This window comes from Dipodomys spectabilis, unplaced genomic scaffold (genome assembly GCF_019054845.1).
Source record: "Dipodomys spectabilis isolate Male_0828 unplaced genomic scaffold, ASM1905484v1 ptg000146l, whole genome shotgun sequence".
Classification (NCBI taxonomy): Eukaryota; Metazoa; Chordata; class Mammalia; order Rodentia; family Heteromyidae; genus Dipodomys; species Dipodomys spectabilis.
In genome coordinates this window covers 186,092-207,046 of record NW_024870823.1, presented here as the reverse complement: position 1 = coordinate 207,046, position 20,955 = coordinate 186,092, and the positions used below count along the sequence as shown (strand labels likewise).

Genomic DNA, 20,955 nt, shown 5'->3' with positions numbered 1-20,955 from the left:
AAAATGCAGGCCTTCTGGGTGAGGACAGGAAGACTCACTTATAAACCAATAGTTCCAATCAGGTGGGATAAATGAAGTAGAACAGGCACATAGGTGGTAGGGACTGCTGACGGGTGCTGCTTGTGTGTTCTTTGAGTGCTTAACAGGGAGGCTTTGAAAAGATAAACAGGAGATTTCCAAGAGAAGTAGAAGGGACAGGGCAGTAGGTAGAAGGAACAGAGCATGAAGACTTGCAGAGATAAGATACTACATGGAATAATCAGTAAAATTTAAGTAATTTAGTAATTTAGAATGAAGTATAGATAGAATTTGTGGTGAAAGTAAAGTGGAAAATTTTCTGGGCATGTGCATGCGTGCGTGCCCACCCAAGTGTGTGTCCCCTTTGGCATGCTAAGGAATTTGGATTTCATATGGGCAACCACTGGAGGTCTTTTAGGGAGGAGAATAATATGAGTGTACTTAAATTTTAGGAAGCTTATTCTGAAGGCAGAACAAGCATACCTAAGATAGACAGAGAAAACACTAGCAACAGAATGTTTTCAAAGATTCCAAACCCTAGGCACTCAGGTCATCTTCACCATGCATTTTTCCACACCCTTACCTTCTTGAGAACAAAGCAAAGCTATTTTAATTCAAGGATTACTGATGGCAGGGCATAAAAGGAAGACTTTCTTCCTTGTTCTGACAAGCACAAAGCAGGGGCATGCTGTTGTCAGCTTCTACCAAGATAAGGAGTTAAGCAACTTAGCTCTCTGGACTACAGCTGTCTAAAGGAACAGGAGTCGATGTGTCCCATTCTCAATTTCTGCTTGGGAAAAGCATCTTTACCTCTCAACTCATCTGGAAACAGATGAAAAGAGAAAAAAGTTTGCAATTAAATTCCAAATAAGAAATTTTCTATATGATTCTTCAGATCCTGTTAGTAGTTAAGATGCCAAGCAATGGCCAAAGACTTTTTAACTATCCTGTAGGGGTCTGATTACCACCATGCTATAAACTGTTGACTTCATTTGGAGCCATCTGAGGAAGACATGTCTTCCTATAAACTTTCACTAACCATTGTTCAAATTTAAGGTGGATGGATGATATTAATATTTACTTTGAGTTCCTTTAGTTTTGTATGAAATTTGGTAAGTCTGACTTAATTGCTTAGGAAGTTATTCGTGAATGTTCAGATGAAAAGAAATGCTGAAGGGCTATGGTGAAATGCAGTCCTGATTGCTTATCAGAGATTCCAGTGAAGCAATGCACTGCAGTCGTGCCCCTGTCTCTTGTAGGAGGAAGATAGGCAAGAAGAGCCATGTAAGAAGAGCATCTTCCCTTTCATCATGTGCACGGGATCTGTGCCATGGCCCCTGAGGTAACAACTGTGAGTAGACACCATCCCAGGTCAGGTGGGAGCCCAATGGAAACAGAACGAGGTTCATCCCTTTGTGGGAATGAACTTTGTCATTACCAGCCAGGAGGGTGATCTTGTTACACACTCATTGGACAATAATGTAAAAACACTTTCCGCTTTGACCTGACTCTGTTGCATGTCTCACCTTGTTGAGGAGGTGTAAGAGGGCTTCCCGTAGACAGCTGTGCCTCATGTAGAAGCTGATGATGGCTAGGTTGGTACTATAGTTATGCAGGTAGAAGAGGCATTCTTGGTAGTAGGTGTTGTTCATGGTTTTTCCTTCAGGAATCACTTCCAGGGAGAGGCTCTGGGTTCGAAGGGTCATTTCAAGTTCCCTCAAGGTGGCAAAGTAATCATCATCTTGCTGATAGGAAAGGAGAGGAAAAACAGAATCCAACAAGTTTCAGCCAATGTAAGTCATTGGCTCCTGGCTGTGATATTTTTTCATTAAAAAAAAAAATGGCTTAGCCTCTAATCCAGGACTGTTCCCCAAGTCCTTACTTTTCCTAGCATTCCTCCCAGAGCCAGGCACTCTGCTGCTTTGCTCTTACCAGGGAAACAAGGGGTCTTGCTGTGGACTCCAGGTATTCAACCACATCCTGGACCAGCCTGGAGCCATGACTTAGGTGATTGAGGTCCAAAGGGGGTTTCAGACAGCGGCTGAACTTTTCTCGTGCAGCATTGAGGTTCCCAGCTTTGAGGCAGGCCATGCCCCATGCATGCCAAGCCCCAGCGGAATCAAGCCCAGTTTTTGTGGAAACCTGGAGGAAAAATTGTTTCTTTTGGTGAGAGATGCCTGTGTCCAGGCCTGACTCTCCCAAAGATCTAAATCTTGCCCCTTCCAGCCAACCACCTCCTTGCCACCCTACCTAATTGGCATTCTGGTCAGAGTAATCTAGAGATATGGTATAACCTGTTTGCAAGGACAAGGAAAGGTCGGCCACTCATTAGTGTGGGGTAGGATATAAGCTTGGTCTTGCCTCACCTCAATGCCCAGTTGGTAGTATTCAGCTTCCAGAAGCTGGTTTCTTAGCCTGGTTACTGCAGCTGGCTGTAAGATCTGATCTAGAGATGGCACGTGGCGATAGGCAGCAGCAACTAAAATATTCAGTACATCCACCTTGCTGATGTAACTACAGGGAGAAAAGGGCACAGAGATGACATTGCATAGTCTTCTAACAGTTGACAAAAGGTTTTCTAGTTCATTTTCACTGTGAAATGTGATCATGGGAACTGTGAGTACCACAGACTCTCAGTGAAGGTTCTGAGTCAAGACTGTGAACCCCAGTTCCATTGCTAAGTAGCTTTGCAACTTAGGACAAATTGGTTAACTTTCATCTACCTCAACTTATGAATCTACAAAATAGATATAATAGGCAGTAAAAAATAAAATGAAATTTCTCACATGAAAGAGCTTAGGATAGTGTCTGGAACTTTTCCAAGCACTCATAAATGTTAATTAACTATGCTTTATGCTTTTTTTTTTTTTGCCAGTTCTGGGGCTTGAACTCAGGGCCTAGGCACTGTCCCTGAGCTTCTTTTGCTCACGGCTAGCATTCTACCACTTGAGCTACAGCACTACTTCCAGATTTTTCTGTTTATGTGGTATTGAGGAATTGAACCCAGGGCTTCATGTGTGTTAGGCAAGCACTCTACCACTAAGCCACATTCCCAGCCCATGAATGTTAACTATGAATGACTGGTGCAGGGCTCCCTTGGGTTTCTATCTGAGATAGGGCCTTTACACTGAAAGTTTGGGGCACACAGCCATTTAGGTTTTGGTCCTGCTGGCTTGGAAAACAGATTTAGTACAGATGTCCTATACTCCCAGTCAGTACAGAAGTCACATCACTACTGTTTCCTGGAAGTGATGCAGAACATTCTGGCGCTTGCATGTGGCTAAGGATGGTCCTTTCTTATAGATCACTAGGGTTACTTGCTGTGACCTTACTCCTGACAAAAACTTTATGGAGCTAAGAGAGCTCAGAGGACTAGACCATTCTGTTTGATGTTGCTTCACTCAAATTCATACTCATGGTTCTTGAGTGCTGTTCATAATTATAGTAAAGATTACTGTGGGTCCTGACTTGTCCACTGACTTTCCTGGAAAGGGATTCTTTACATTAGTGATGCGTAACTTAGTTGGGAGGGGGTATGGGTAGTATGTAAAAACAGATTAGGAACCATAATATATTTGTATATTTGGGAAAAAAAAAGACCTTTAAAAGAGATGATGTGCTTTTATTTTCAAATATATATAACTTATTTGTTTATCAAAGTTTAAAAACAGTACAAGAGTACTGAATTGAAAACAGAACAAGAATACTCTAGAAACTAAGAGCTCTTAGCTGGTTTGCATGGCAATATGCAGGAAATTCATCCAGGCCCATGGGTAAAGAGGCACAAAGTCAATGTGTCTTTATAATGAATGTATCAGAATGTAGGGTATAGGAGAAAGGATGTATGATTTGAAATCAGTGCTGGAAACTGTCCTGTTAGCCCATGATACCTTGGCGTAGGGAAGAATCTTACTGAAACGAGGACTTGGTTCCTGCCCCCCTCAGCTGAAAATGAATATTTTGATTTTAAAGGATATGATGTTAAATTTACTACTCCCTATCAGAATAGCCTTTCCTCTCTCATCCCTTCAATTCCCTTCTTTCTTTTTTCTACTCAATACCATGGTTTTAAATTCAAGGGCTTGACCTTGCTAGGCTGGTGAGAAAGTATATAAGGGAGACAAAGAAAATTATGCTCCCCATCCCAGATCTGGTTAGGACTGGTACTGGGAACATAAAGCGTGAGTAATGCATCTGGGTGGAGAAGCAAAGAATTAGGGAGTTTTCATTGTCAAGTTAATAAATGGAGTCAAAGCAGGTTGTGCAGGAACCTGTGAGGGAACCTAGTCATGTCTTTCCCATGGATCTTTTGATTTCATGACTCATATTTCTACTGTGACACATCAAGCTTTGTGTGTGTGTGTGTGTGTGTTTGTGTGCCACTCAGGATGAGACTCAGGATTTCACACCTGCCCCAAGATGCCTTCACAGATCTACTACCCAGAACTACCAGTCAAAACTGAGTTCTGTGCAAGGTAATCAATAATCACTGGCCATTCAGGGAGGATACATTTCCTTTAAAAACCAGAAAGGTCCAGACAACAAAGGTACTTCCCTAAAATGATTTTAATTAGAAATTAACCAGGTGAACTCTTCACTTTCTGTCAGAGTATAGGTAGGGAAACTCTGCTTTAAGGATGTAATTAGGGGGCTAGGAAGGTGGCTCAGTGGTAGAGCGCTTGCCTTGCATGCCTGAGGCCCTGGGTTGGATTCCTCAGCACCACATAAGAAAAAAGAAAAAAGCCAGAAGTGGCACTGTGGCTCAAGTGGTAGAGCGCTAGCCTTGAGCTGAAGAGCTGAGGGACAGCGCCAGGCCCAGAGTTCAGGCCCCACGACCGGATCCAAAAAAAAAAAAAGGATGTATTTAGGGTAAAAGGACACAGAATAGGGTGAGGAAGATCATTTGTGATTAGGTAATAGTATTTCATCAACATTCAAGTGAGATACGAATATTCTAGCATGTCTTGTCAGAGAGGATGAGGAGGTATCTCCCTACCCACTAAACAAAGAAAAGACTAAGAAAGGAAGATAGATTAAAATTGTCACCACATAAAAGAATCGAGATTCAGCCTGGTGCTGGTGGCTCATGTTTCTAACCTTAGCCACTCAGAAGATCTGAGGATTGAGGTTTGAAGCCAGTCTGGGCTGGCCAGGGAAGTCCATAGATCTTTTTTTTTGCTGGTCCTGGAGCTTGAACTCAGGGTCTAAACGGTGTCCCTGAGTCTCTCTGTGCTCAAAGCTAGTGCTTTACCACTTGAGCTGCAGCATCACTCCCAGCTTTTTCTGTTTATGTAGTACTGAGGAATCGAACCCAGTGCTTCATACATGCTAGGCAAGTACTCTAAAACTAAGCCACATTCTCTCCAATAAATTACCTCAGAAAAGCCAGAAGAAGAACTCTGTTTCAAGTGATAGAGGATTGGCCTTCAGCCAACAAGCTTAGGGATAGTGCTCAGGTCTTGAGTTCAAGCCATAGGACTAGTAAGAAAAGACTGGAATTTCATTCTCATATACCTGTCACAAAGAGCCAAGTCCTGGCTCTGGCCAGCCTTGACAAACATCATCTTGGCGCTAAAGAGCAGCTGCTTCATAATGTCTGTGAGCAACCCTGCATCCACTTCTGGGTTGGTGAGGCCCTTAGATAGCCTGCAGCAGTGCTCAATTAGCTGATGACCACAGGCCACACTGTCCTGGTGCAGATTCAGGATGGCAATACACAAGGAGGCGCTAGGAGCCTGTCAAAGACAATGAGAGAGAGACACACACATAGTGAAGACAGGGGCCAAAGTGATCCTGAATTGCAGTTGCATGGCAGAAATTATCCTTTCCAAAAGGTTACAGTGGAGGAAGGAGCCCAAAATTCCACAGCAAAGCAGAAGAACTATATAAATGTCACATTCTCAGTGGCACTACCAAAGTACTGGCTACTAGGCTGTCACTTCACACTTCTGGAGAATGTCTACAGGGGGTCTCTTATTTCTGGACTATCATCCATCACTGCAAACTCCTGATATCTAGCATGGACTACAAAGTTGCTTTGCTTGTCTGACCATGTGGAGGAGTCTTTGCTTTGAACACACTCCTTCTAAATTAATATTCATAAAGTATCCTTGGAAATGTTTGTAGGTCCCTGACACCTACGAGTATTCATTTGTTACTTCAGAGTTCACAGCTCTATATGTAATAGTCCTTCTCAGTCCCACCCTTTCCTTCCTTTCTACCAACACTACATTCCCTCCTTATTAATATCCAATTCTTCATTCACACCCTTTTTTTAATCAGTTGTGGGGCTTGAACTCTGGGCTTGGGCGCTGTCTCTGAGCTCTTCAGCTCAAGGCGAGCACTCTAGCACTTGAGCCACAGCACCACTTTAGGTTTTCTGAGTGGTTAATTGGAGATAAGAGTCTCACGGACTTTCCTGCCTTGGCTGACTTTGAACAGTGATCCTCAGATCTCAGCCTCCTGAGTAGCTGGGTGCCAGTGTGAGCCACCAGCACTCAGCACACCCTATGATTTTTGATACTGCCTGTGATCAGACATTTGACTTCCGTACTCTGTTCTTTCTCTATTTTGATACCCTCACAACCCTAATTTTTCTGCTTGTTATACTCCTGCCCCTCTTCTAAAGCTCATCTTAAATGCCATCTCTTCTGCAAAGCCTTTCTTTGAACAGGTGTATTCTCCAAGATGCTCCTCATCTTCTGCTTTAACTGCTCCCTGTTATCACACAGTAGGTAAAGTGAAGGCTAGGCTGTGTTCATCTATTTCTGTATTTCTTGCTGTATCACACATTGTAAAGAGAGTTAAATGACCATTATTACATTTTACTACTATTACCTGCTCATAGTAGAATTCACTCCTCACTAGCTCATTTTCTTCTTCATTTAGACTCAAAATCCATTCCACCTCTGCTGCTTTGGGAACTCTCACCACAGCCAGATACGGAAGGCTTTCGCTCTTAGAGCTTTCTGCAGCTGAGACGAGAATTGTATTGATGTGTCAGTCAAGCCCGGTCCAGTCTTGGTGTGTGTTGGAGGCAGATACTGCTGGCTATCTGAGGTCCTCTTACTTTCTCCTTGGGTGCTACTAGGCACCACAAACTTTCTTCCCTAGGCACAGACCTGGAATCTCACAGCTTTCGTCACACAATATTAATATTTTACACAACAAATCCTGAGGAGTTTCTCTCTCTCTCTCTGTTAGTTGTGGTCTTGAACTCAGGGCCTCAGTCCTGTCCCTGAGCTCTTTTGCTAAAGTCTAGCTCTCTACCACTTTAAAAAGTTACGGTGCCACCTCGGGGAAGGGAGGGAGGGAGGGGATGGTAGGGGGAAAACAATGGAGGGGGTAACAATGTTCAAGAGGAAGTGTACTCATTACCTCACTCATGTAACTGTAACCCTCTGTATAGTATCTTTACAATAAAAACAAAACAAACAAACAAAAAAGTTACGGTGCCATTTCCAGTTTTCAAGTGGTTACTTGGAGATAAGAGTCTCATGGATTTTCCTGCCCAGGCAGGTTCTGAACTGTGATCTTCAGATCTTAGCTTCCTGAGTGGTGAGGATTACAGGCATAAGCCACAAGTGCGCAGTGGTATATGCTTTCTAAATGGATTGCTGACTCATTGGATACTCTAAAAACTAACCTATTGTGGAAAATTATTGGCCAAACTGATAACAGTGAATATCTGAGAAGAATGAGGGAGCACTGGATGGTAGGATGACAGTGAAAGGGAAGCTGGGGTGGCACGGGTGGTAGTGGGGAAGAAATAACCCATTAAAAGGTAAGGATCATTGGGTGCTGGTGGCTCACAACTATAATCATAACTACTCAGGAGGCTGAGATCTAAGGATCATGGTTTGAAACCAGCATGGGCAGGAAAGTCTGTGAGACTCTTATCTCCAATTAACCACCAGAAAACTGGAAGTGGCGCTGTGGCTCAAAGTGGTAGAGCACTAACCTTGAGCAGTAAAGCTCAGGGATAATGCCTAGGACCTGAGTTCAAGACTTGTGACAGACCAAAAAAAAAAGAGGTAAGGATCAAATTGATCACTGGCTTTCTTAATTCAGGAAGCTAATGGGTCCATGTGATAGGTGAATATGATGAAGTCCAAGGGAGATAACCTAAGAGAAATGCCAAGAATTTTCTTCAGCAAACAAGTTGGATTGAGTTGCCATGGAGTATATCTGTTGTAGCTGATACAATGATAATAATGCCAACTTGAACATATAAACCAAGAGTCAGAGAATATGGTCAGGCCTTACCTTCTGATTGGCTTGGGCTCTCCTCTGATGTACTAAAAACAGAGAAAAAAAAAGTCAAATGCAGGAATTTTTTCTCTCCCTCATGTGTCACAGCCAGCCTATTCTATAGTCTCTCACTACATCCTGTTCATTCTAACTCCTAGACATCCCTTTAAATGGCCCTACCTCTCTTCATTGCTGCCTCAGAAAGGGCCCTCATCATTTATTGCTAAAGGTTGCAACATCTTTCCCACTGTTTCTTTGACTCTGATTTTGTCCAGCTACTTTGCAGCTTTCAAAAATGCAAATCCGAAGCTAGGTGCCAGTGGCTCATGCCTGTAATCCTAGCTAATTAGGAAGCTGAAATCTGAGGATTGCAGTTCAAAGTCAGCCTGGGCAAGAAAGGCTCTGAGACTCTTACCTCCAATTAACCACCAAGAAGCTGGAAGTAGAGCTGTGGCTCAAGTGAGTGCCAGCCTTGAGTGAAAAAGCTAAGGGACAGAGTCCAGGTCCAGAGTTCAAGCCCCAGTACTGGCACACTCTATGTGTATACACACATGTAAGTGCATACACACACATGTACATTGCACACACACACACACACACACACACACACACACACACACACACACACAAATGAAGATCTGGTCACATTCTGTCCTACTTAATGTCCTCCAGTATCTGCTTAGGGTAAAACTCTTCTACACTCACTATTCTATAGACAAAGCACTTTTAAGATCAGGCCTGCCTGCCTACCTGTGGAGGTCACCTCCTGTCACCTATGATTGATATTCAAGCAACTTCTTAGTGCTGGTGCTAACAAGCACTAAGTCTCAATCAGTGTCCACATATATCACCTGCACAAGGAGCTTGCTGGTTCACTCTAGTCTATGATAGGAGAGAGCAAGTTCCAAGCCTTTGTGTCATTACCCAAGTCCTCCAGATTTAGCTACCAGTTAAGTCCAGGTTCTACTAGTCATAATCTTAGCCCATCACCTACCTATTTTCAGCACCTCAAAAAATTCACATTTTCTTCTGCTTCTACCTTTGCAGCATTACTCAATTTTTGAGTGTGTACTTCTTCTGGTTTTCTTACTAAAGCTCTAAGGTTCATCCTCTCAGGTTACCGCTAGAAACCCTCCTGACCTAGGCTAAGCTGTGTATACTGCCACCACTGCACTTACACAATCACCTGGGCTTTGTTTATTAGTCATCCCACTAGTTAGATGGAGGTTCCTTCAGGGTAAAGTCAGTTTTGCTGACTGATGGTGAAAGAACCACATCTACACTAATTGCTGATTTCTAATTGGTGTATGAGTAATTCCCATCCTGCTATGCCAGGGCCATAGAAAATGTAGAACAAGAAATGATACCACTTCCTTCCTAAACAATTGATACTCATCATGGCAGATAATGACCAAAATAATTAGATTCAAACAGAAAAAAAAAGCTAATGAGCAGGATATAACGTCTAGTTAAATCTGTCAAATAAAATGTGGAGAGTCAAAAGCATTTTTGCCTTTAGATAGTTGTTTCAGTCCATATTTCTATGTGCTCTAGGAGTCTTAGTTTCATACTCTTTTGCTACTAATAGTGGGGAAAATTGGTTAACACTGAACCAGCAACACAGTCTTGATCTGTCCTGTCAGAGGTCAGAACAATTCTTTAAACCTATCTGCAGCTGAACTATGTGTAGAAAGTATCAGGGCTTGGCTGGGTGCAGGAGGCTCATGCCTGTAATCCTAGATACTCAGGAGGCTGAGTTCTGAGGATTGAAGCCAGCCTGGGCAGAAAAGTCTGTGAGACTCTTATCTCTAACTAACTACCAGAAAACCAGAAGTGGCGTTATTTGCTCAAAGTGGTCTTGAGCAAAAGACAGTGCCCAGGGACAGCACCCAGGCCTGGAGTTCAAGCCTCACAATTGACAAAAAAAGAAAAAGAAAAAAGAAAGTGTAAGGGCTTATCTAATTGTGGACAACAAACCAGGACTACCTAGAATGAAGAGCTGATGTAAGTGCTGTCCTTAAAATTCAGCAGGTATGGATGTGTCCCTTTAAATTGAGGCAAGACCAAAAGAAGAAAGAGTAACCAGGAAATAGGGAAGGTGAAGAAGAGGACGATGGTCTCAGTCTGGACAGGAGCAAAGGCTGAAGAGCCAAGTGTCCTGATTTTGAGAAGACCAGTATGTAAGAACCTTGAAAACTGCTTCCTGTCATCTCTGCTTCTGACTCAAGTCCATCTTCAAACATTTCACTGTCGAGTTTGTGCACTGCAGTGTGAATGTTAAACCAAATATTTTTTGTAAGTGTTCGAGAGGTAAACTGTTCTCCACAACAAGATTGCTACAAGTATTAAGGTCTGAGAGAGGGTGCAGTTGTCAGAAGCAGTATCAGCTTCAGCTGATACTTCAGAACACTCACTCTTTGTTGTAGTAACTGTAGCACTGGTCACACACACGAGTAGGGCTCTCCCTGCAGCCTTCCACCACCATTTTCTTAGTGGAACAAGAACCACACACTAGCCGGCCACAGCGGCGACAGTGATGACGTCTGTTGAACTGAGGAATGCCATTGGCATAGAAAGAAGAGGGAAAAAGAGATGGTGAGATTCAGTCTATTTATACTTAGCTTCAGTCACCTGTGACCTATTAAAAACATCAAGAGTTTGAGCTTATTTTGAAAATGAGCACACCTATCACTGCCCTCAAAAAAGGGGACATCTGCCAGGGGCTGGTGGCTCAAGCCTGTAATCCTAGCTACTCAGTAGGCTGAGATATGAGGATCACAGTTCAAAGTCAGCTTAGGCAGGAATGTCTGTGAAACTCTTATCTCTAATTAACACCAGAAAACCAGAAGTGGTGCTGTGGCTCAAGTGGTAGAGCGCTAGCCTTGAGCTGAAGAGCTGAAGGACAGCTTCCAGTCCAGCGTTCAAGCCACGTGACTGACCAAAAAAAAAAGGGCCTGAAGGGTCTAGCTCTGGTACAGTGCTTGCCTAGCATATACAGGGCTCTAGGATCCCCAGCATAAAAGAAAAAGAAAAAATAGAGAGGCAAAAAGAAAGCAATCTGACATTTTAGGATCATTCAGCTGATAGGAAAACATTTAAGAGACTGACAGTTTTGTAATCAGTAGTACTGGAAGTATTATTTCTGTGTGAATGCAACATGTGAAGGCACAGCAAATCAGTAGCGGGGAAGAAGTAACATTCCAGCCAGAGAGAACCACATTTCTACATAGTATTGATGATGATGAAACAGCATCCTTTCTCTAAATATTTCTTTTCCAAGTATGGCCTTATTTCATTAAAAGTGACTGATAGCCTATATTCTTTTACATATGAAGAAACAGGCGTAGGGAAATGAAGTCACCATTTAATTAGCGCTGAGCTAATCCGTCAAGTAGAAGTAGGCTAAGTGGGACCTTTGTTATTGCATTTAATCCTAAAAGCTCCATGAGGCAATCCATATATTATCCCTACCTTATAAGTGGACACATATGACTAAAAAAGTTTATGGTCATATTGATATTAGGAGGCAGAGCTGGAATAAGAAACCAGGTCCTGGGGCTGGGAAGGTGGCTCAGTGGTAGAGCGCTTGCCTTGTATGCCTGAGGCCCTGGGTTCAATTCCTCAGCACCACATAAGCAAAAAGAAAAAAAGCCGGAAGTAGTACTGTGGCTCAAGTGGTAGAGCACTAGCCTTGAGCTGAAGAGCTGAGGGACAGCGCCCAGGCCCAGAGTTCAGGCCCCACAACTGGACCCCCCCCCCAAAAAAAAAAAAAAAGAAGAAGAAAAGAAGCCAGGTCCTCTTTCTTCTGAGCTAGCAGGTAGAACCACTATCAGGTTGTTGTCTTATTGAGAAAGACATGGGAGCTTGAAATAAGATCCCTTAACACTTGGTGATTCTTCCCACCTTTTGCATTATCTCCTGATAATGGCAAAGTTTAAAATTTAAGGCTATTTGAAAATGTCTATGACTTGAATAAATTTTAAATATATACTCAGGCCACAGAGATCTGAGACTCATGGTTCAAAGCCAGCTGGGTAGAAATTCTCTAAGGGCAAAAAAGCTGAAACTCAAGGCATAGTTCAAACGGTAGAGCACCAGTCATGCATGAAAAAGCAGAAAAAGAGCCCGAGGCTCTGAGTTCAAACAAACAACCCTCCAAACAAAACATAACATAAAAACAACCCAAACCATAAAACCTAACTATGGTTAGGTTAAAGGTAAATCCAAGGTGTTAGTTTTGGAAATTTTTTTGAAAATAGCAGTATCTGCTAGGACATGAAATGAAGTTAGGCTCATGACGTGGAACAGACCTGCCTGTCCCTGAGTGCTGCTGAGAATGATGCCACCTACCATGGTGAAGTGCTCCCTGCGGCACACCATGCAGATGTTTTCAGTCTCATCTGGTACCCACTGGCTCCTGGCAGGAGGTGCTGATGGGGGCACAAATTCCAGTAGAGGCTGATTTGGAGCAAAACACCTTTCACTTGGGCTGGGGGAACATGCCACGGAGGTACCTAGGAACCAGAGGTCAGAGTAAAAAGTGATCAATATTCCATCCCATAAATAAAAAAGAGAAGGACAAAAGTTTACCATTTTACAAAACCCTTCTGAAATAATAGGTCCAGTTGATGATTATCAATAGGTGCTTGTGTCACAAAACAGATAACAGAAACATTGTATGCCTCCTGTTAAAAATGTAAAGGAGGGCTGGGAAGGTGGCTCAGTGGTAGAGGCCCTGCATGAGGCCCTGGGTTCGATTCCTCAGCACCACATAAGCAGAAAAAAAAAAGCCAGAAGTGGCACTGTGGCTCAAGTGATAAAGCGCTAGCCTTGAGCTGAAGAGCTGAGGAACAGCACTCAGGCCCAGAGTTCAGGCCCCACGACTGGACCACCCCTCCCCCCCAAAAAAAACGTAAAGCAAAACCAATCAAGTGTAATTATCAAAAAAACATTAAGTGCAAATTAATACATACTTCAAGAAAGCTCTATCAGTGTACTAGAGAGCAGAGACTCAGATTGTCATACGGAAGCAACCAGTAAAACCAGCATGTGGGAAGCTTTATGGGACAAATGTCACAATTTCCTCCTTACATAAAAGAAGTGGGAGATCTAGTGATTAAAACAGACTTAAAAATTTAGCCTGATAGCTGGGTGCCCGTGGCTCATGCCTGTAATCCTAGCTACTCAGGAGGCTGAGATCTGAGGATCACGGTTCAAAGCCAGCACAGGCAGGAAGGTCCGTGAGACTCTTATCTCCAATAAATCACTAGAAAACCAGAAGTGGCGCTGTGGCTCAAGAGGTAGAGTGCTTGCCTTGAGCTGAAGAGCACAGGGACAGCACCCAAGCCCAGAGTTCAAGCCCCACAACCGACCAAAAAAAAAAAAAAAAACTTAGCCTGACTAGGGGCTGGGAAGGTGGCTCAGTGGTAGAATGCTTGCCTTAGATGCACGAGGCCATGGGTTCCATTCCTCAGCACCACATAAACAGGAAAAGCTGGAAATGGCACTGTGGCTCAAGTGGTAGAATGCCTGCCTTGAGCTAAAGAGCTGAGGGACAGCATCCAGGCCCAGAGTTCAAGCCCCAGAACTGACCCCCCCCCCAAAAAAAAAATTTAGCCTGACTAAAGATTTAGTCTGAGCAGGTGCTGGTGGCTCATTCCTGTAATCCTAGCTACTCAGGAGGCTGAGAGATGAGGATTGAGGTTTGAAGCCAGCCAGGGCTGTGAAGCTCTGATTACAAAAGAAGCCAGAAGTGATTCTGTGGCTCAAGTGGTAGAAAGCTAGCTTTGAGCAAAAGGAGCTTAGGGACCCAAGGACCAACCAACCAACAAACATAGTCTGATTAAAACAAACTTAAAATTTTAGCCAAATTCTATGTGGAGAAATTAGACTTTGATTCTAGACAAATCGACTATAAAAACGTTATGTGGCCGGACGCAAGTGGTGCCTGTAATCCTAGCTACTCAGGAGGCTGAGATCTGAGGATCACAGTTCAAAGCCAGCCAGGGCAGGAAAGTCCATGAGACTCTTGTCTCTAATGAACCACTGAGAAAACTGGAAGTGGCACTGTGGTTCAAGGGGTAGAATACTTGCCTTGAGCTGAAGAGCTGAGGGACAGTGCGCAGGCCCAGAGTTCAAGCCCCATGACAGACAAAAAAAACCAAACAAACAAAAAACAGAAACAAAAACAAAACCGTCATGTGTTGGGTGCAATGGCTCATGTTTATAATCCCAGTTACTGGTGAAGTAGAGATTAAGACTTTAATTCAAGAATAGCCTGAACAAAAAGTTACTGAGATCCCACTGAACCAATAGCTGGGCATGGTAGCATATGCTTGTCATCATGGCTATGTGATAGGTATAAATAGGAGGATCATGGCCTGGGCCAGCCTGGGCAAAAGCACAAGACCCTATCCCAAATATAAATAAGGCAGAAAAGGCTGGGGGCATGGCTCAATGGATAGGAGTGCTTTTCTATTAAGCATAAGGGACTAAGTTCAACTGCCAGTACCACAACAAAATACAACAACAAAACTTAATGAACAACTAAGAAAATATGAATATTAGATATTTGAAGATAATAAGGGATCTTCTTCGGTAATATGATTATATGGTTTTATTTTACAAAAGTGCTTACTTTTTAGGAATTTAAAAGAAAATATTTATAAATGAAATGATACCTTTGGTACTTATTTCAAGATAAACCAAAAAGAGGAGAGGTACAGATGAAACAAGAATGGTCATTGTAAAGAGATAGTTGTTATAGCTGGGTGACTGGTAGGTGAACCTCATTATATTCTTTGTACTTTATAGTGTACAATTTCCATACAAAAAACATATATTCTCACACACACACACGCACGCACACGCACGCACGCACGCACGCACGCGCGCACACACACACACACACACACACACACACACACACACAATGCTTCTCATCTACCTGTGAGTCTGGTTCTCTGGCCAGTTGGTTATTGAGAAGCTAATTAATTCCCAGAGATAGCTAGGAATGCTACACTTTCCTTTATGGTATCTAAGGAGATTTCTTATCACTTAGCAGAGAAAATAGAAAAAAAACACCGTAATCTTTATCAGAAGAAGAGACACACAGAATCATGCTCTCCTGAAGAGGTGGCAAAACAATCACTGCATTGCTAGAGACTGGGGAGAGCAGGGCTGCTGAAAAGAATGACCAAAACACGGCTGAGGCCTTCTAGGAGCTTGTTCCTTTTGTGTAAAGGAATTTTCAAGGGGATTAAACCCAGTCAATTCTCATTAGCAGGATCCATATTTGTGAGTTTGTCTATGCACTAAATATACAATCATCCTCAAAAATCAACACTTGTAGTGCTTTCATGGTCATTTGCAGCCATGTCCAGAGTGACATAAATTTTGAGTTGCCCAACATTGAAGTTGTCAGTTGAATGGACTAAGGTGGCACTCTTCCCTCTTGTCTTAGCTCTCATGTGGTAACCAGAGAATGTAAAGAGGAGACAATGCAAGATAGGTATAAGCAGCTCTAGTTAGAACTAGTTAGGACCAGGCATACAGATTTTTCTTTTTTTGTTGGTTGTGGGGCTTGAACTCTGGGCCTGGGTGCTGTCCCTCAGCTCTTCAGCTCAAGATGAGCTCTCTACCCTTTGAACCACAGTGCCACTTCCGGTTTTCTGAGTGGTTTATTGGAGATAAGAGTCTCATGGACTTTCTTGCCTTGGCTGGCTTTGTATTAGATCTCAGCCTCCTGAATAGCTAGGATTACAGGTGTGAGCCACTGATGCCTGGCTCCAGGCAGATTTTGAATCCCATCTCTGGCCCTTATTAGTAGGTGCCTCAGAGAAGTCATTTCTCAGTCTCTTCTTTTGTAAACTAAAAGGACAGAATGTACTAGGATAAGTTATTTTTAAGGTCTGAGACTATAATCTATATAGTATGTATGTATATGTGTATGTGTGTCTCTATGTGTGTGTAGCTTCCTCTTGAAGCAGTGGTTTAGGATTCACAAATTCAATGTTTGTTTTTTTTTACAGTCTTTAAGTCAGAATAAGGCAAAGTTAAAGTGAAAACGAGGTAGCAGTTCTTACCAGAAACAGTAGTAGAGAATTCTGTTGATGGTGATCTAGACAGGGTTTCAGGTTCCGAAGTCTGATGAACAATTTCCTGGAGATGAATCACAGAATCTGCCAAGAGGGATCTGCCATAAGCATCTTAATCCATTATGTTAGGTATTTAGTTCAAAGCTCTATGGGCTCTGCTGACTGTCAAACCATGACTCTAAGATAATGGTGGAGTATCTCTTTTTTTGGTTGGTTGTGGGGCTTGAACTCTGGGCCTGGATGCAGTCCCTGAACTCTTCAGCTCAAGGCTAGTGCTCTACCACTTGAGCCACAGCACCACTTCTATTTTTCTGGTGGTTAATCGGAGATAAGACTCTCATGGATGTTCCTGTCCTGGCTGGCTTCAAACCTGGATCCTCAGATCTCAGCCTCCAGAGTAGCTAGGATTATAGGTATGTGCCTGGCTATGGTAGAGTACTTCTAAGACGTGTTTTGGCACACGAGATTATGGAGTAGTAGCCACTAGGATTTTTCAAAGTAAATTAAAAAATGTTAAGAAGACAATTACAGGTACACATTGTCAGCTGTCATATAAGTTTTATCTGATGCGACTGAGAATGAAGCACTCTCCATAAAAAAAAAAAAAAAAAAGATGGCATTTTTAGGGCCACTCTATCAAGGCCAGACAGAAATACTGTCCAGCAATATTTGCTTCCCCAAACCTTCATGGTAGTTATTCAGTGGTTGTTTACCTTTGTTTCATTCTGACCAAAATCTCTCCCAAGAAGAGTTGTGTCTCCTAAAGTAATTCCTTTCACTTTAATCAACCCCAAATAATAAGAGAGGGGAAAATGAAAACAAAGAATGGAGCATGGTATTGCTTTCTCCATACAGAACCACTATCTAGAATGCTGCAGTTACCTGATCGTTTCTCCCTCAGAGGGTATGGGAGGTCCAGGGCTTTCCCTGCATATCTGGAAAGCAAGGAGTCAACCTCATTCATGGTGAAGCCAATCTCCTGTCCAGTCAGCAACTGGTTCAGAGTCTGCACTGCCAGAGTGGCCCAATCCACCTTCATGTTCATCAGCAGCTGCTCTAACATGAGTAGGGGGTTGGAGGACAAGTGGGAATAGCTGTTCCGGTGCTGCTCAGGCAGAGTCAGCAGAACCTATTTGTGGGGGTAAACCCATAGAGAAAAGAGAACAATAAACACATCTCAAAAGAAGGCTGAGATTCTTTTGGGAGAAAGAATTCCAGAGAGCTGAACGTCTATAGTACTATTGCGATTTGCTAGGAGTCTTTCATCAAGCAAGGCTATTCTCCCTAAGTCATCTAAGTGGCTATGAAGAGTATTCCAAGCACTTTTACCCAGATAACAGGATGGTAATTCTTTTTTCTATCAAGGATCAGAGAGTGTCGAGCAATGGTGGCTCACACTTTTAATCCTAGTTACTCAGGAGGCTGAGATCTAAGGACCCTGGTTCAAAGTCAGCCTAGGCAGGAAAGTCTGTGAGATTTCTCTCCAATTAACCATCAGAAAACTGGAAGTGGAGAGCAATGGCTCAAAGTGGTAAAGTGCTAGCCTTGAGCAGAAAAGCTCAGGGACCCTGCCAAGGTCCTGAGTTCAACCACTACTACCAATAACAAAAAAAGAGACAGTGAGCAAATTTTTTAGGCTTTAAGATGTATAAAATGATTCAGCTTTTCCAATGTAGTGTGAAAGCAATCATAAACAAACATGTAAGTGAATGGATATGCTTTGTTCCAATAAAACTTGTTTACAAAATATGCTAGATTTGGTCCCCAGGTAGTAATCTATTAACCCCTTGCCTGGACCCTCAAAAGCACAGTTGGGCTTTGCCTCAATGTTATTATTATACTGAGGAGAGCATTTACTTATGAATGAGCAATGTTGGGTGATGTCAGAGGGCTGCCCAATCCAGCCACCTCCTAAATCCTATATGCCACTAGGCTTAAAATAAGGTCACTGGTTGCCTATTTTTCTCCAACTTAAGTTAGCTGCACTAAAAAAAAAAAAAAGTCTATTTTTTAAGAGAAAGTAGTTATATACATGGCTCTTCTTCTATTTTGATTGCTAGTCAGAATAAATAGAAGAAATTAGGAATTTCTTCTCTAAAAATCCTTTCACTAGAATTACTTTTTGTACCTTGAAGTTTCTCCAGTTAGTATTTTCAAGGTTATATAATAAAGGTAAAGAAGTATTATATCATTTAATTACTAGACAACTTTTTTTTGTTGTTGTTGGTCATGGGGCTTGAACTCTGGGCCTGGACGCTACTGTCCCTCAGCTCTTCAGCTCAAGGCTAGCACTCTACCACTTGAACCACAGCGTCACTTCTGGGTTTCTGGTGGTTTATTGAAGATAAGAGTCTCATGGACTTTCCTGCCTGGATTGGCTTTGAACCGTGATCCTCTTGCTAGGATTACAGGCATGAGCCCCTGGTGAATACACACACACACACACACACACACACACTTTTTTTTTTTTTGGGTCTGGTCGTGGGGCCTGAATTCTGGGCCTGGGCAGTGTCCCTCAGCTCTTCAGCTCAAAGCTAGTGCTCTACCATTTGAGCCATAGCACCACTTCTGGCTTTTTTCTTTTTGCTTCTGTGGTGTTGAGGAATCGAACCCAGGGACTCATGCATGCAAGGCAAGTGCTCTACCACTGAGCCACCTTCCCAGCCCCTGCCTGGCTAATATTTTTAAGGCCAGGTGGTTCTAAAACATGGTCCAGATTGAGAAGCACTGATATAGAAGTGCCATGGAAAGTCGAAGGACCCTTGAGAGGACATTTTGAATAAAGGGCTGCAAGAGTATGACAAGTCCTAAGAGGCATATCTAGGGAATGGTGGGCTGTGTGGTTACAATCTTATAGCACAGGCTAAGGATAGCAGGCACTGGCAGAAGAGCTTCTGAAAGGGCAGGTTCTAGTGTGGGAGTTGGGCCAGCAGTCACCCTCCTCAGACATGCTTTCTTGAAACCTTTCCCCCTTACCTTGGATCCCATGTACAGTGCCTGGATTTCATGGTGTCGAGCAGTGGTCAGTTCTCCATAGAAATGGGTGGTGAGGTAGTTGGCCAAGAAGTGTGATGTGGCCAAGCTAGGATGCTGGTCAAGGGACTTCTCTGTGACCTCAAGGCACATGGCAGGGTCAGGGATTCTTTGCAGAAGCTATAGCAGAAGAATGGGTAGAAGAGGAAGGCAAGGCTTTCCTAAGAACTCTGGAGCTGCCTTGCTTTGCTTAGAGAAAGGAATACTTGGTTTATTTATTTTGGGTTCATACTTTCCCTATGCTCATTTTTGTTACCTCCATACCTTCACCAATAAGTCACAATTTTTTTTTTCCTGGTTGTGAGGCTTGAACTCAGGGCCTAGGTGCTGTCCCTGAGCTCTTTCGTTTAAGGCTATCATTGTACCACTTTGAGCCATAGCTCCACTTCTGGTTGGAGATAGGAGTCTTACGGACTTTCCAGCCCAGTCTGGCTCTGAACCACGCTTCTCAGATCTCAGCCTCCAGAGTAGCTAGGATTATATGTGAGCTACCAGTGCCTGGCTGAGACATAGTTTTGATAGGATTTAGATTCTTCATTACAAGAATTCTAGCCCCAATTGTTCCACTTGGCACCTAGTATAGAGAGAGACACTTTCTCTCAAGATGACTGTGACTGGCTTCTGAAGGACAGTTAGGCAGATAGGAGATTGCAAATATTTTGCATGGGATTCATGGGAAAAAGTCATCTGATTTCACTAACTTTGTTCTTCCCAATTGGAGAAATTCTGTAGACCAATAATATGTGGGCCTAATAAACCTGTTGGGGAATAGATTCCATGTCCCCCACTTACTTTACTATCCCAATGTGTGAACTCTACATTAAAGTTTCAGGATGGAATTCCCAGGGCTTTACCCAAATATTACAACACAGCGGTACCTGGGTTGCCCTCCATATACTTGTCTGTCATGCTGTATCTAGTACCCTGCTTGAGCTCCTTTGATCTGGATTTACTTCTATCATTTGACATATTGTATTGCAATCATATCTAAATGAGTCTTACATCATCACTCTTATTCTCCCTAAAATGTGGCTCAATGCAGCACAAGGACTACTAACCCTAATTATTAACACTGTCATACTACCATCTAGCAAAGTAGCCAGGAATATTCAGTGTCTCCTAAATGAATAAGCATTCAAATGAATGTCTACATTTTGAACTATGATATATCAACTTCTTAAAAGGCAGATAAAGTTCTCATTAGGGTATAAATGGCCAATGAATAGAAAAGATATTCATTACTAATAATGGAAATGTGAATTGCAACAATGGAAAGAATCAGAGACTTACTTTCAAAGCCTTTTCATGATCTCTTCTTTCTAGTAGGTAGAGAAGATGGTTTTGATGTAGGCTGATTAAATGTTCTTTTGAAATGGGGTATAGGCAGCCCCATTCCTCACATAGCTCATACTCCTGCAAGGAAACACACGTCTTCAATTCCTTTAAGTTACTGGCCATGTCATTTGTCCAATTTTTGTCTGAAAAGTTGGACAGTATAAACAGTATAAGTATGGGGCACTGTGAGTGGGAATATAATTGGGACAACCAACTTGAAGAG

General features: G+C 42.7%; 1 protein-coding gene across 1 annotated transcript in view; it reads right to left on the bottom strand.

Annotated features, from left to right (window-relative positions):
• The window catches only part of Zfyve26 (zinc finger FYVE-type containing 26), a 71,292-nt gene that overhangs the window by 11,650 nt on the left and 38,687 nt on the right, over window positions 1-20,955 (bottom strand). Inside the window, exons 24-35 of the mRNA XM_042691807.1 lie at window positions 20,688-20,810; window positions 19,341-19,517; window positions 17,247-17,493; window positions 16,353-16,448; window positions 12,619-12,782; window positions 10,683-10,819; window positions 8,284-8,315; window positions 6,856-6,992; window positions 5,533-5,753; window positions 2,385-2,532; window positions 1,951-2,160; window positions 1,545-1,763 (exon numbers count right to left, since the gene is read on the bottom strand). Coding sequence (XP_042547741.1) covers window positions 1,545-1,763; window positions 1,951-2,160; window positions 2,385-2,532; window positions 5,533-5,753; window positions 6,856-6,992; window positions 8,284-8,315; window positions 10,683-10,819; window positions 12,619-12,782; window positions 16,353-16,448; window positions 17,247-17,493; window positions 19,341-19,517; window positions 20,688-20,810 — 1,911 coding nt within the window. The remainder of the gene's footprint in view (window positions 1-1,544; window positions 1,764-1,950; window positions 2,161-2,384; window positions 2,533-5,532; window positions 5,754-6,855; window positions 6,993-8,283; window positions 8,316-10,682; window positions 10,820-12,618; window positions 12,783-16,352; window positions 16,449-17,246; window positions 17,494-19,340; window positions 19,518-20,687; window positions 20,811-20,955) is intronic.